The sequence below is a fragment of the Hypomesus nipponensis genome, chromosome 11, assembly GCF_054491055.1.
Source record: "Hypomesus nipponensis isolate SF chromosome 11, ASM5449105v1, whole genome shotgun sequence".
Classification (NCBI taxonomy): domain Eukaryota; kingdom Metazoa; phylum Chordata; class Actinopteri; order Osmeriformes; family Osmeridae; genus Hypomesus; species Hypomesus nipponensis.
This window is the reverse complement of record NC_140371.1, coordinates 22,550,173-22,565,357: the sequence shown is the minus strand read 5'-3', so window position 1 is coordinate 22,565,357 and position 15,185 is coordinate 22,550,173. Positions and strand designations below refer to the sequence as shown.

General features: G+C 49.5%; 1 protein-coding gene across 10 annotated transcripts in view; it reads right to left on the bottom strand.

Moving 5' to 3' along the window:
• Window positions 1–15,185, bottom strand: part of disc1 (DISC1 scaffold protein) — a 39,171-nt gene that overhangs the window by 19,989 nt on the left and 3,997 nt on the right. For 9 of the 10 annotated variants that reach the window (XR_014768766.1, XR_014768768.1, XR_014768767.1 and 6 more), the window contains exons 2-9: window positions 12,736–13,703; window positions 12,579–12,648; window positions 9,914–10,064; window positions 8,321–8,393; window positions 7,116–7,351; window positions 4,854–4,908; window positions 2,669–2,771; window positions 2,010–2,198 (exon numbers count right to left, since the gene is read on the bottom strand). Coding sequence is in view for 7 of the 10 variants with exons in the window: in XM_084708765.1 (XP_084564891.1) it covers window positions 2,010–2,198; window positions 2,669–2,771; window positions 4,854–4,908; window positions 7,116–7,351; window positions 8,321–8,393; window positions 9,914–10,064; window positions 12,579–12,648; window positions 12,736–13,703 (1,845 nt within the window). In the remaining 3 variants the exon portion in view is untranslated. The remainder of the gene's footprint in view (window positions 1–2,009; window positions 2,199–2,668; window positions 2,772–4,853; window positions 4,909–7,115; window positions 7,352–8,320; window positions 8,394–9,913; window positions 10,065–12,578; window positions 12,649–12,735; window positions 13,704–15,185) is intronic. The other variant, XM_084708767.1, reaches the window with a different exon arrangement.

The following is a 15,185-nucleotide window of genomic DNA, read 5'->3' as shown; positions in this document are numbered from 1 at the left end:
TTCATGCTAATGACCATTTCTCTGTTAGCTGAAGCTGCCAACAGGAACATAGATCTTTTCAAACAATAGCTATTGTCCTAGTTAATCTGGGAGTGATATTTTTTGTAAGTTAAAACCAAAGGTGCGCTAACTTGGCTTTGAACCTGACAAGCCATACCACCCCCCTCCAGCTAAATACATGCTAATGCATTCTACATAGCGGTGAAGCTATCAGTTTCAACTAGCGTGCGCCAGCCCCTTATTACCCAACGGGGTGACAGTTTAATGAGACCCCAGCGTCGTGTCAGACAGCCATTGTGGTATTCAGCCTGTAGTATTGTGTTCGCCTACTTTGTGCACTTTAGCTCGGCGCACAACCCCTCATTAACTCACCAGCTCTCCCCACACAGTGACGCCAACCCACCTGAATCCAAGGCCTTTTGTTTCAGAGGAATGTGAGCGTGTCACGTTAACCACGCTAGCTCCCCCCGCTCCCGGCAGTGCTGGCGACACCGCTGTCAGACCCTGGCCTACCTCAGGCTGAAGTCATGAGGTGTGGCGTTAGCTGGGCTTAGTGCAGCCGAGGTGAACTGCTAAACTCAGTCCTCCTCAGTATAAGTACTGTCCACCCGTGGCAGCTAGCTTATCGGTGGCGTAACTTGGTGTTTTATTAGAACATAAACAGCTGAAAGGATTCTGTAACCAGACCAGACCCCCCCCATAAACAAATGACTCTCACAGCCTGTTCTAACAGAACTAACAGAACAGTGACCCCTAGTGGTACTTGATTTATGACAGCTCTTTCCCATCTGCAATGACAAAAACCCAAGCTCAGTCTTGGAGCATGTACAGTAGGAGTGTGGATGGGAAAAAGACACGTAACCACTTAACCTAACTAAGGGTCATGTCCACTGGGCCACGCCCACATCTCTGACATCATGCTCTGGGACTAGATGTCACTTGTTCTTAAAGTAGGCTTGACTGACTGGAATGTCAAGTCACTCCGAACAAACGATTATTCAATACCACGCTGGATTAAAATGTCATCTGAAAAACATGTTACATGCAGTGCCCACGCAACACAAGGCCTACCGGCCCTGAAACGGGTGACGAAACCATGGCTCAGAATGGATCCTGTTGTCGAGGACAATCTGGTTGTTCCAGTAGATCACATCTAGTCTAACCTGGGGGTGGCAGCACAGGCCTCGGACCCTGTCCTCCAGCCAAGCCTCACTATCCTGGGCTTGTCACTTCCCTGCCTCCCCCTCCAGGTTCAAACATCAGAGAGCGAAGTGACCTTTTTTAGATATGTGGCTGTGACAAATGCACTGAGGATGGTAGCAGTGCAGCTGGTGCTGTCAAGACCCATTTATCTCTCTGCACATACGATCACCAGGAGGCCAGACCATCAAAAGCCTCCAAATGTGCCTTTCTAGCTGCAAACATCCTCTTCAATGGAGGGGGAGTCATGCACACACACACACGCACACACACACACACACACACACACACACACACACACACACACACACACACACAGCCATGGGGCCCCACTGTCCTAGCGAGGAGGTAATTGGACACTTCACACAATCCGAAGCTGGTCTGCTTCCTCTCCTGATGCGTCGTGTGAAGGCCCGGCAGACAGCCTCTCTTCTCCACCGGAGGATTTTCATCTTTAATTGACGCCAGGAGCCGAAAGCAACAGAGAATCATTCCTTCAAAGACTTCCTCCTCCTGGCCTCTTGTCATGCTCAGGATTCCTCAGGATCAGTGTTGTAATGGGTAAAGGCAGCTGCCGGTTAATGACAGGTGCTTTATGAAAAACACTACATGTCTAAATGTTAAAAAATGTATGTATGCATGTATGTGTGTGTATATAAACAAGTAACAATTAGTGAGAAATACACCCAGCTAGCGTCTGGTCAGGATTGACCCCTAAACACAGACAACCCAGCTGTCTCTGTTGGGACATCCAGGAGTGTGTCCACCCCAGGGGAGGCTTGCCGTGTTGTGACCCGCTCCAGACTCACCGTGCTGGGCCACGCTCTCCTCCAGCTCCTGCTTCAGCTGCTGCTGCTGCTCCTTCATCCTGGCCAGCTCCTGGCTGTTCCCGGCGCTCAGGCTGTGGAGCCTCTTGGCTAGGCCTTCCAGACGCTCCCTCTCAGCGTACACCCCCCTCATCTCAGCCTTCAGCTCCCTGGCGCTGCTGAAGTCATTACCTGGAACCAGACAGCAGGCGCTTCAGTTATGCAGGACTCTGAAGACGGGACTGGTTGGTTAAAGGCTTGATTAGTTGTGTCTGATGTGAGGTGAATCAGGTAGATGAAGGAGCAGATCTGATTATACCTCCACCCAGCTTATAAGCCCTGCTGTTTTTTACTGTTTGTCATATAGCATGTTGCCAATGTCAAAGGCACATTTATATTTAATGGCAATTTAATGGACAATAAGGTTTTTCTTATGTTCTAGTTTGATTGGTTGGAGGAAGTGAGTCAGGTGGCTGAGCGGTTAGGGATTCGGGCTCGTAATCAGAAGGTTACCGGTTAGATTCCCGGCTGTGCCAATGACGTTGTGTCCTTGGGCAAGGCACTTCACCCTACTTGCCTCGGGGGAATGTCCCTGTACTTACTGTAAGTGGCTCTGGATAAGAGCGTCTGCTAAATGAATAAATGTAAGTGATGTCAGTCACCTGACACGGCGGCCAGCTTGGCTTCGTGGAGGGCCAGGAGCTGAGTCTCTGTCTCGCTCACCTTCCTCCTCAAACTGGCCCCCAGCCTCTGACTCATCACCACCTGAGGATGGGGAGGGGAGAGAGAAGGGGAGGCAGTCAGGTCTCCAGTCAAATGGCCCTGGTGAGCCTGACTCATTATCTCTGCTACTTTCAAATTCCTTTGTTTTGCTGTCATTCTCATTATACTTTTGTTCTTATGTCTGCTCTTTCTTCAGAGGACACCAGAAAGAGACTGATGATGGGATACCTTGTTCCTAACCTTTAGAGAGACAGAGAGGCACTCCTTTCATGAGGTGAGACAAAGGAAATGAGAAATCTCCATAAAAGATGGCAGCAGAATGTCAGAGAAGAGAGAGGTTCGGAAGGTCAGTGGGCTGAAGGGAGGTGTGTGTGTGTGTACATATACATGTGTGTGTGCGCGTGTGTATGCATGTACATACAGGATGTGTGTGTGTGTGTGACATTGCCCACCCACATTCTGACTCATCAACCTGTTCAGTGCATAACCTCCGGACAGTCCTTCATATGACACAGTTGTTCTTCTGTGAAAGCGTTCTGTCTTCAAAGAGCCTGCGGTCTCCCTCAGATCTCACACAGAACTGTGTTAAACAGGGGGGTCTCAGGGAAGAGCTCATCTCAACAGGCTTCCTTTGTACTGAATAGAGAACAAGTGTTGCTTTGAAACACACACCCATATTCTCATGTGAACCAGCGTACAAGCCAAACCTTCAAAGTCGTTCAAAAAACAAACTTGGTCAAGAAAAACATGTTGTGCGTCCGTTTCCTCCACAGAGAATAACAGTTCTGCTCCAGAAAAGGACTGTTTCTGAGAGTGCTGTGCTCCTGTTAAACCCTCCAGAGCTTCAGCATGATACAGCATCACACACACGTGACGATGGCTTTCTGGAGGGCAATGTGACATTGTGGTCCCCCCCCCCCCTGCTGCACCTCCCTTCCCCCATCCCCCCATCCCTCCCTCCCTTCATCCCTCCCTCCCTTAATCCCTCCCTCCCTTCATCCCTCCCTCCCTCCCTTCATCCCTCCCTCCCTCTCTCCCTCCATCCCTCCCTCCCCCCATCCCTCCCTCCCTCCCTCCCTCCCTCCCTCATCCAGCAGTGAAGGATCTCTGCTGCTCCTGGCTATCCAACCCTCCCTGCCCAGATCCATGTCTCTGGATTGAAAGATCATCCTGATACCTTGTATATCCACACACACACACCATCATTCAAACACACAACACGGAAATCCATGCAGGCAGAGACACAACCCGTACAAAAAGTAGAAACATATAGACACACACACACACATTCAAGCACACAGTGTGTGTGTGTGTGATACAGCCTGAGGCCATGACGGCTAAAGTGACAATTTTCTGCTGCTCACACAGCTCCAGGCTCTGCTAGACACACACAGACACACACACAGACACACACACACACACACACACAGACACACACAGACACACACACACACAGACACACACACACACAGACACACAGACACACACACACACAGACACACACAGACACACACACACACAGACACACACAGACACACACACACAGACACACACAGACACACACACAGACACACACAGACACAGACACACACACAGACACACACAGACACACACACACACACACACACAGACACACACAGACACACACACACACAGACACACACACACACACACAGACACACACACACAGACACACACACAGACACACACACACACAGACACACACACAGACACACACAGACACACACACAGACACACACAGACACACACAGACACACACACACACAGACACACACAGACACACACAGACACACACACACACAGACACACACAGACACACACACAGACACACACAGACACAGACACACACACAGACACACACAGACACACACAGACACACACACACACAGACACACACAGACACACACACACACAGACACACACAGACACACACACACACACACACACACACAATCATCCTATTATAAGTTTGAGACCTTAGAGCTCTGGAGTCCACAGTATATTTCTGTCACATTCATAAAGTAATTGCAGTGTGGTGTTTGGTGTTGGGTGTTGGGTGTTGGGGGCTTTGGAGCACACAGGGGGCCGTGAACAGAGCCTTACTTTGGCAGTGGCCTCCTTGATGGACAGACTGAGTTCCTGTTCCTGCTCCTGGAGTCTGGAACGAGAGGAGGAACACGTCAGTGAAGAAGAAGAAACCGTTATTAATCCCACAATCGTGAACACACATGCACACACAGTGATATTGTGGAACCATCACAAGTTCAACAATGGTGGATCTAGACTATTACTGTTAATAAACCAGAGTAAAAAACACTTGAGGAAATGTTTCTAGGGAATCATAGCAGATTATTCATGTCACAGTAGTTTAAAGTGTGATCCTAATTAGAAATAAAAGTACAAAATGGAGCAGAAAATCCTCCCCTCTCTCTAACATCTCATCCCCTCTCTCTAACATCTCATCCCCACTCTCTAACATCTCATCCCCTCTCTCTAACATCTCATCCCCCCCTCTCTCTAACATCTCATCCCCTCTCTCTAACATCTCATCCCCTCTCTCTAGAATTACATTACCCTCATGTCTCATCAACACAATGAACACTGTCACGTTGGATAATAATATTACAACAACAACCTTTATTTATAAAGCACATTTAACGCAATAGAAATGGATCCAAAGTGCTGTACATAATGCATAGCAGAACTACGCTGTAAAACAACTATTAAAAGTTTCCAAAAGCTAAAGAATAAAAATGTGTTTTTAGAGTAGATTTAAGAATATCCAGTGAAGGAGCAGGCCTCACATGATAAGGGAGAGCATTCCAAAGCTTTGGCCCTGCCACAGAGAAGACCACACTTTCATTTGTAGCGACATCATGACACATTTAAAAGCAAGTGATTTGAAGATTAATAACTTGCATGTATTTAAACACCTTTCAAGAGACTTAAGGATGCTTTGCTCGAGTGTAAGACAACAATGCAATGTGATGTGCAGCTTAGTAAAGACTGGATCACTATCCTACAACAACAGACCTTTAGCTTCTCAATGCATTCTAACCTAAACACTCAGAAAACCAGCAGAGTGAAAGAATATGAACATTAGCAGCAGCAGCAGCACCTGGCTGACCTGGTCCTCCTCATAACAAGCTGCTGGTTTTATGGGAAGCTGTGTACGATTAACATGTCAGCGTTTCACCTGCTCTGTTCAGGTGGCAGATAAACCAGCGGTGATGGTTACGACAGCACAGCGCCACATACTGGTGGAAAGACAAACTGCATGAGGAGTCGCCTGCCGTTCATTCTATGAGCCAACTTCTCTGACAACAGCACACAAATCTCACACCCCAATCTCTCCTTCCAATCTCAATAAGGATGGGCTCGGGGGCGTTCCAATCAGAGTGAGAGTGTCAGATACCAAATGATCTCCCAGATGGTGGGTCACAGGACGAAGGGGATAAATACAATTTCCATCTCTAACCAGAGGGAGCAGGACAGGGTTTCCATAGCGTCCACTCCGAAGCCATTAACTTCAGACGATGTGACGGCAGCATTCATTTGCATCAGAGAGGAATAATAAAAATTCTAAACAGGTTCAAGCAGGTGAAAGTGAGGAGGGGAAATTGAAATAGCAGGGAACCCGGAACCTCCTGACATTTTGGAAACAATATTAAATGTACGCTCTTCCAAATACTGTGAAAGAAATACAAAAAATTACACACAAAAAAAACTGTTGTGCTTTTCTTCATCCTTTTTCCGTGTTTTGTCTCTGAAGCCTCAGGTTTTCCTGTGGCATTCAGGCAGAGATTCTCACTTAATCATTATTTCTTAACCTAGGACAGTGCAGCGTGCAGTGGGATTTGTTTTAAATGTCATCGTTTGACAGCAGAACAATCGAGTTTGTGGTAAAGGTTAGCACCAACAGGAGCCTGAGGGCCACAGTAGTGCTGTACAGCAGCTAACCCTAATCATCCCCATGAAGATGAACCCAGCCAAGCGGACTGCTTATGACAAGGACTAACAAAGACTGGCATTCGTATGTCTCTATTTTGTTATATTTTTATATCGAGCCTCTTTCAACGGCTCTCTGGCAGCCCCTTGTGGTGATGCAGTGCACTGCAGCTTCAGACTGTACAGGCTAGACTAGTGTTCCTCCACAGAGGGAATGTGTACCCATCCCTAGAGGCACGTGAAGGTACTACAGGGGTATGTGAGAGAAAGTGGAACATTTAAAAATATGACAATAAACCATGAAAATACAGGTAGAAAATATAATATCAATATATTTATAAAGGGGTATAGGGGGATTCAGAAAAGCGTCTCTGAAGCTAAAAAGCTTGAGCATTGAGAGGAGTAGGGAGGGCAGACCTGAGCGTGGAGGCTGGAGGTGAGACAGTCATCTGGGAGCGGCTCTCACAGGCGACCAGGTGGTCCAGGGTGCGGCTCATGTCCCGTAGCTGGGCCACACTGCGCCCTCGCAGGCTCAAGCTCTCCTCCACCTCCTCTGAGCCCCGCAGCTCCTCCTCCTGCTGCTCCTGCTGCTCCAGACACCGTCTCCGCTCCTCCAGATCCTCCAGACGCCGCCGCAGCACCTGCATCTCCACCTGCACCACCGGGGAGGAGGCAGTTTGAAGAGGAGGAGGTTTGAAGAGGAGGTGGTTTAAAGAGGAGGCGGTTTGAAGAGGAGGCGGTTTGAAGAGGAGACGGTTTGAAGAGGAAGCGGTTTGAAGAGGAGGCGGTTTAAAGAGGAGGCGGTTTGAAGAGGAGGCGGTTTAAAGAGGAGACAGTTTGAAGAGGAGGCAGTTTAAAGAAGAGGCGGTTTGAAGAGGAGGCGGTTTGAAGAGGAGGCGGTTTAAAGAAGAGGCGGTTTGAAGAGGAGGCGGTTTAAAGAGGAGGCGGTTTAAAGAAGAGGCGGTTTGAAGAGGAGGCGGTTTAAAGAAGAGGCGGTTTGAAGAGGAGGCGGTTTAAAGAAGAGGCGGTTTGAAGAGGAGGCGGTTTAAAGAAGAGGCGGTTTAAAGAGGAGGCAGTTTAAAGAGGAGGCAGTTTAAAGAAGAGGCGGTTTAAAGAGGAGGCGGTTTAAAGAGGAGGCAGTTTAAAGAAGAGGCGGTTTCATTCGTGCATTCCTCACCGGATAGATAGACAATAAGTGATAGTATGGCTGTTCGAGATATTTATGTAATAATGTGCTCATTTGACATACACTTTTATCCAAAGCGACCTATAGACAGGAACTTGAATGTGTCACTTCTTGATCTGTAGTCAAAAGCTCCTACCTCTGAGCTACACCAAACTACAACACTGTGTGATATCTACAACACTGAGTGATATCTACAACACTGTGTGATATCTACAACACTGAGTGATATCTACAACACTGTGTGATATCTACAACACTGTGTGATATCTACAACACTGAGTGATATCTACAACACTGAGTGATATCTACAACACTAAGTGATATCTACAACACTGTGTGATATCTACAACACTGTGTGATATCTACAACACTGTGTGATATCTACAACACTGTGTGATATCTACAACACTGTGTGATATCTAGGAGCTCTGCTCACCTCCACCTGTCGTTTTTCCTGCAGAAGACAGGAGACTCTCTTTTGCTGTGGAACCTGGACCAGGTCAGCTTCACTGAGAACCACAAAGAGAGAGAAAACCACCGTGATCATTCTGCATCTCCACCAGGCCTGCCCAGCCTCTCCACCAGGCCTGCCCAGCCTCTCCACCAGGCCTGCCCAGCCTCTCCACCAGGCCTGCCCAGCCTCTCCACCAGGCCTGCCCAGCCTCTCCACCAGGCCTGCCCAGCCTCTCCACCAGGCCTGCCCAGCCTCTCCACCAGGCCTGCCCAGCCTCTCCACCAGGGCTGCCCAGCCTCTCCACCAGGCCTGCCCAGCCTCTCCACCAGGCCTGCCCAGCCTCTCCACCAGGCTTGCCCAGCCTCTCCACCAGGCCTGCCCAGCCTCTCCACCAGGCCTGCCCAGCCTCTCCACCAGGCCTGCCCAGCCTCTCCACCAGGCCTGCCCAGCCTCTCCACCAGGGCTGCCCAGCCTCTCCACCAGGCCTGCCCAGCCTGTTCCTGAGGAGCTACAGCTGTAGGCCCAGCCAGCCCTCAGTTAGGAATAACCTGATTGAGCTGTCGACCAAGTAATTTGTAGAATGCGCTGTGCTGCATTAGGGTGGGAGTGAAATCCTACAGGCAGTAACTCATCCAGAACACGGCTGGACAGCCCTGCTCTATAAAGAAGTGATGTGTTATTTTTTGATAAGAAAAACAGTTTCATAATGGAAACCTTACATTCTCATTTTACAGATTATAATCTCTGGTGAATTGTTGTACATGCACAGAGCGGGTCAGAGTGGTCTGAGGGAGGGGCAAAGGATCAGAACAATGCAGCCGTGTGTTTTTATGCCGTCGGCAGCTACGCTCCAACAGGAACACACGCTGTCCAGACCCCACCTGAGCTGCTTCCTGTTGCAGTGGGCTGTTTCGCAGAGAAATATTTTACAGCTTAATTTTCCACATCAAGGTTCATGTTAGTTTTGGCTTTTGTAACAAGTACAGGTACAGTTGAATTCTAGGTCCTGTTTGCAGGGCCCGTGTAGGGAAAGGTTAGGACAATTCCAATGGCCCCTGACTGACAGGGGCCCCAAAATATAGAAAAAAAACTTATTTTTAGTTCCGGCCTGCGCCCTTGCCTGTTTGCCTCAACTGTTTCCTTCCATCTAACCTAAATCCTCTATGGTTCTACATGTCAATTTCTACATGAATAATCCCAACCCTTTTTGAACCAACATTCTTATCAACAATATATAATAAATAAAACATAACATGGAAATAATCCTACAACGCCTTTGAAAATGGTTTGTAAATCCATATAAATTCTACGCAGAGGTCTTCAACCCTGGTCCTCAGGGACCCCCTTGTCCTACATGTTTTAGATGTTTCCCTGCTCCAACACACCTGATTCAAATGAGCATTCATTTGAATCAGGTGGATTCATAGGAAACACAGCAGTTAGATAAAGACCCATTCATTGGAATCAGGTGTGTTGGCGCATGGAAACATCTAAAACATGTAGGGCAGGGGGTCCCTGCAGACCAGGGTTGAAGACCTCTACTGAATAAAAACATGAAGAAGAGTGGTTACTGACGTGGCGTCCTGGGTCCTGCGGAGGGCGCTGTGGAGTGCGTGTCCCAGCCGCTGTAGGAGGAGGGAGACCCCTGGCTGTCTGGAGGGCAGGTCCAGCTGCAGGCGCGCACGTTCTCCACACAGCTCATCCAGCTTCTTACCAAAACGCTCCGCTGCACACACACCAACGCAAACACACACACACACACACACCAACGCAAACACACACACACACACACCAACACACACACACACACACACACACCAACGCAAACACACACACACACACACACACCAACGCAAACACACACACACACCAACGCAAACACACACACACACCAACGCAAACACACACACACACCAACGCAAACACACACACACACACACCAACGCAAACACACACACACACACCAACACACACAAACACACAAACGCAAACACACACACACACACACCAACGCAAACACACACACACACCAACGCAAACACACACACACACACCAACACACACAAACACACAAACGCAAACACACACACACACACACCAACGCAAACACACACACACACCAACGCAAACACACACACACACACCAACACACACAAACACACAAACGCAAACACACACACACACACACCAACGCAAACACACACACACACACCAACACACACAAACACACAAACGCAAACACACACACACACACACCAACGCAAACACACACACACACCAACGCAAACACACACACACACCAACGCAAACACACACACACACCAACGCAAACACACACACACACACACACACCAACGCAAACACACACCAAACAGAGTCAGATGGCTGAGCGGTGAGGGAGTTGGGCTCGTAATCAGAGGGTTGCCGGATCGATTTCCCGCATTGCCAAATGACGTTGTGTCCTTGGGCAAGGCACTTCACCCTACTTGCCTCGGGGGAATGTCCCTGTACTTAGTGTAAGTCACTCTGGATAAGAGCGTCTGCTAAATGACTAAAAATGTAAATGTAAACATCAAAAATCCATATTCCTATTTGCAGGGTGCCTGGATGTATAAGACCCAGTGTGCTGTCTGGCACCAGGTCTATCTGGTGTTTTTCGTTTGACCTCAACCAGGAGTCCTATTCTGGCTGCATAGTGGCTTGACTCATCCTGGAGCAGACCCAAGCATGTCAACCTCTAACCCCTCAAGCAGACACTGTTTACACACACACACATCACCTCAAGGAACCATCAAAGAGGCCTCAAGCGCAGGTTGGCCGGCAAAGTGAGCGATCGCGTGAGAGAGGAGTGATTCCTCTTCTCCTTCTGCTGCTACCTCAGAGAATCACGAGTTAATGTCACAGGGTCTCCATGGTTACCCCGAGACCTCCAGGGGCACAAGATAGAAGCCTTGACATAAACGACATGGCTGCTCCGCAGACAGGAAGGGTTACTGATGATCTACACAAAACCCTACACGTACGCTGGTTGGCATTTAAACCACCATCATTACTTGTGATAAGTTCTATATTATCAGTCATGAGCTATCAAGTGAGAGTGAGATAGTAAACATTAGCAGCCTTCCTGACCCACATAATCAGTCCAGCTAAACACATCACTGGCTGCTGAGGAGGGAGAGGGCTCACCAGACGTTCTTATTTATCAAAGTCACAAGGTCCAGGAAACAGGTCACGGTAGTGTTCACATTGAAGCCCACTCCACACCAGCAGTCAGGGTCTGTAGGCCAACACTGTTTAGATATCTGGGTCAATGAGTTTTCAATGACCAGACACCAGTCTCAGCCCATTATTAAGAGTGATGTGCTGTAACAACAACAGCAGCAAATGGAGCGAGAGGATTTATTGACGTAAAACTCAAGTTGTGGGTCAAATCTCTATTACTGAACCCAGCAGTTACCAACGGCAATGTGAATCCATAACAGGCCATACTAAACCAGACTGACCACCCTTGTTTGTTATGGTTCCAACTGAAACAGTTAAAATGTCCATCAGTGCTTCAATACAGCAGGAAGAGGAACAGGCTCCTGCTGACTGGGAGGGCAGACGAGGAGATCCCAGACCAACATCGGCCTCTAAAGGAGGCAGATCCCAGCCCAACACTAGCCTCTAAAGGAGGCAGATCCCAGACCAACATCGGCCTCTAAAGGAGGCAAATCCCAGCCCAACACTGGCCTCTAAAGGAGGCAGATCCCAGCCCAACACTGGCCTCTAAAGGAGGCAGATCCCAGCCCAACACTGGCCTCTAAAGGAGGCAGATCCCAGCCCAAAACTGGCCTCTAAAGGAGGCAGATCCCACCCCAACACTGGCCTCTAAAGGAGGCAGATCCCAGCCCAACGCTGGCCTCTAAAGGAGGCAGATCCCAGCCCAACGCCGGCCTCTAAAGGAGGCAGATCCCAGCCAAACACCGGCCTCTAAAGGAGGCAGATCCCAGCCAAACACTGGCCTCTAAAGGAGGCAGATCCCAGTCCAACACTGGCCTCTAAAGGAGGCAGATCCCAGTCCAACACCGGCCTCTAAAGGAGGCAGATCCCAGCCCAACACTGGCCTCTAGTGGAGGCAGGACACCAGCACACCACTGCTTCACCATTCATCTTCTCTCTCAAAGTGTCTATCTCGCTCCCACTCAGTGGTGGAGTAGACTCACCAGGTCATGGTTTATTACAACACATTCTGACTCACCGCTGTCATAGTCATCCTCCAGGACAGCTTTCTGCTGCAGCCTCTGCAGTTTCAACATCATGGACTCAATCTAAGAAAGGATCAGGAGAATAACAATTAACTAAGTCAAATCATCTGGTTAGGGTTAGGGCCTATCCCGCACCCCCCTCCTCCTTACCTTGGTGTTGGTCCGGGTGTTCTGCAGGCAAGCCTGCAGGGCTCCTTCATACGTCTTCAGCAGGCTGCCCCAGCCCTGCTCACCCCCCGGGGTCGCACTGTCGTAGCCGGATGTGGCAGCGTCCGAATCCAGGGACACGGACGAGGCTGCCTCGGTGTCCAGGGAGCAGGAGTCAGAGTCGGGGAGACTCTCTTTCAGGTCAGAGGTCACCGACGTGCCACCCCCTGGCTCACGGCCCTCCCAGTGGCGATCCTTCCACAGCCTCTCACCCAGCGACAACTCTGATTGGCTGGGTGGAGCTGAGCCAGGCTCTGAACCGGGTTGTCTCAAAGATCTGTCTCCTGGTGTTTTAGATGTTGGATGACTAGAGGAAACACATTCAGGTTCCTGCTGGACAGACAGGGCTAACCCAGCCCTGGAAGGTAATGTCTTAGAGGATGACTGGTCTGCTGGTTCCAGGGAGGAGATGCATAGCTCAGGGACAGTGGGAGCTCCCTGGGTGGAAGTGAGCGACTGCTGGATGAAGCTGAAGCTGGACCTGAAGGTGTCCCCTGGACCAGGGGGTCTGGGCTGGGCAGGGCCAGGCTGGAGGCCTGGGGTCAGCTGGAGGTCACAGAAGGGTTTGTCCTGGGATCTGGACGGAGGCCTCACAGCCCCACAGCCCTCCTGAGGAAGACAGGGAGCGGAGGAGGAGAGGAGGATGTGTCGACACTGACCCAGGGAGAGTTCATCCAGGGCAGGTCCCTGCCGGCTTACAGACATAGCGTTGGTGGACTCGGTGATGATGTCATTGCAATCCTCCCCGCCAGTGCTTCCAGATACTCCGTTGAGCAGGCAGGTGGTGCTCCCCTCCTCCCCCGAGGAAGAGCTCTGAGGCCTGGGCAGGTCTGGCCTCACACACCCTGGCCTGCGCTGGAGCCTCTTACGGGTCAGGCTTCCAGCTGACTCAGAGGGCAAGACTGGGCCACCTGTTAACAGTCAGATTAGCCATTAAGCCTGAGAGCACAACAACTACACAGCCAGGAGGGTAAAACAGCTTTAAGTTTGGATCATGTCAAAACAAATCGGAGAAGCTGTCTGTGTCATGACCCCCCAATAGGTCTGTGACATGACCCTCCAATAGGTCTGTGACATGACCCTCCAATAGGTCTGTGTCATGACCCCCCAATAGGTCTGTGTCATGACCCCCCAATAGGTCTGTGTCATGACCCTCCAATAGGATTCCCCTGTTATGTGTCACATTAAGCTGTGCTAGTGTGTCCAGCTGGATTAGACCCTCGTAGGAAGAGTCTCTTTCCCAGGCACTGGGAGTCCAGCTGGATTAGACACTGGCACTGGGACAGGCCAGCTGTTGAGCACATCCCAAACCCCTCCGTCATGTTCCCAGAAAGAGCTCCACCACAGCAGATGCAGTCACACGGTTCAGGCGCAGGACTGACAGCCCGGGCCGTGGATCCAAGCTGCGTGTACCACACTTAGTTCTGTCCTCTGGAACACAGTGACACTGACAACGTCTCATAATAACGCTAAACTTTACTGCCCCCAAAGGGACATTTGTCTTGGACTTCCATGCTGCAGTTAATAGAAAAAAAACTAAACAAAAACATCAACACAAATCACTGCAGTTAAACATGTATCATACATGTATAAATGGTGTACAGTTCTTCAATGAGAAAGAACGGTAGTGTTGGCAGAGGGTTTGTAAAGTAACCAAACTGAACAGAGGGTTTGTAAAGTAACCAAACTGAACAAAGGGTTTGTAAAGTAACCAAACTGAACAGGGGGTTTGTAAAGTAACCAAACTGAAGAGAGGGTTTGTAAAGTAACCAAACTGAACAGAGGCTTTGTAAAGTAACCAAACTGAACAGAGGCTTTGTAAAGTAACCAAACTGAACAGAGGCTTTGTAAAGTAACCAAACTGAACAGAGGCTTTGTAAAGTAACCAAACTGAACAGAGGCTGTGTCCGTGCCTGGGCACCTGCTCCGTGTCACACTGCGCTGCTGCAGATCCCTCGCTGGGCAGACGAGCCAGAGGAGACCTCAACAGCTCCTCTGTGTGCAGCTGTGCTGCTTGTCTAGCTCTCTGCTTCCCACACACACACACACACACACAGACACACACACAGACACACACACAGACACACACACAGAGACACACACAGACAGATAGACAGACACACACACAGTCGTGGCTGCATTCAAACGTGGGCCCCTGCCACAGAGGGGTCATTCAGGAGAACTGGCGCTAGAAATCCCACAGAGACAGTTGAAAAGAGCTCAGACATGCCCCGTTTGTTTTTAAATACGTTAAAGGGGAGTAATCAAGAGACTCTCTGAAAGACTGGATTTCATATTATAAATGTTACATCCCTGCAGGCCTATGTTCTGGTATTGTCTTAAAGGTGGGGTTTTAGATTTATTGCCTGTGTCAGCGGATGCAGTATAGTACA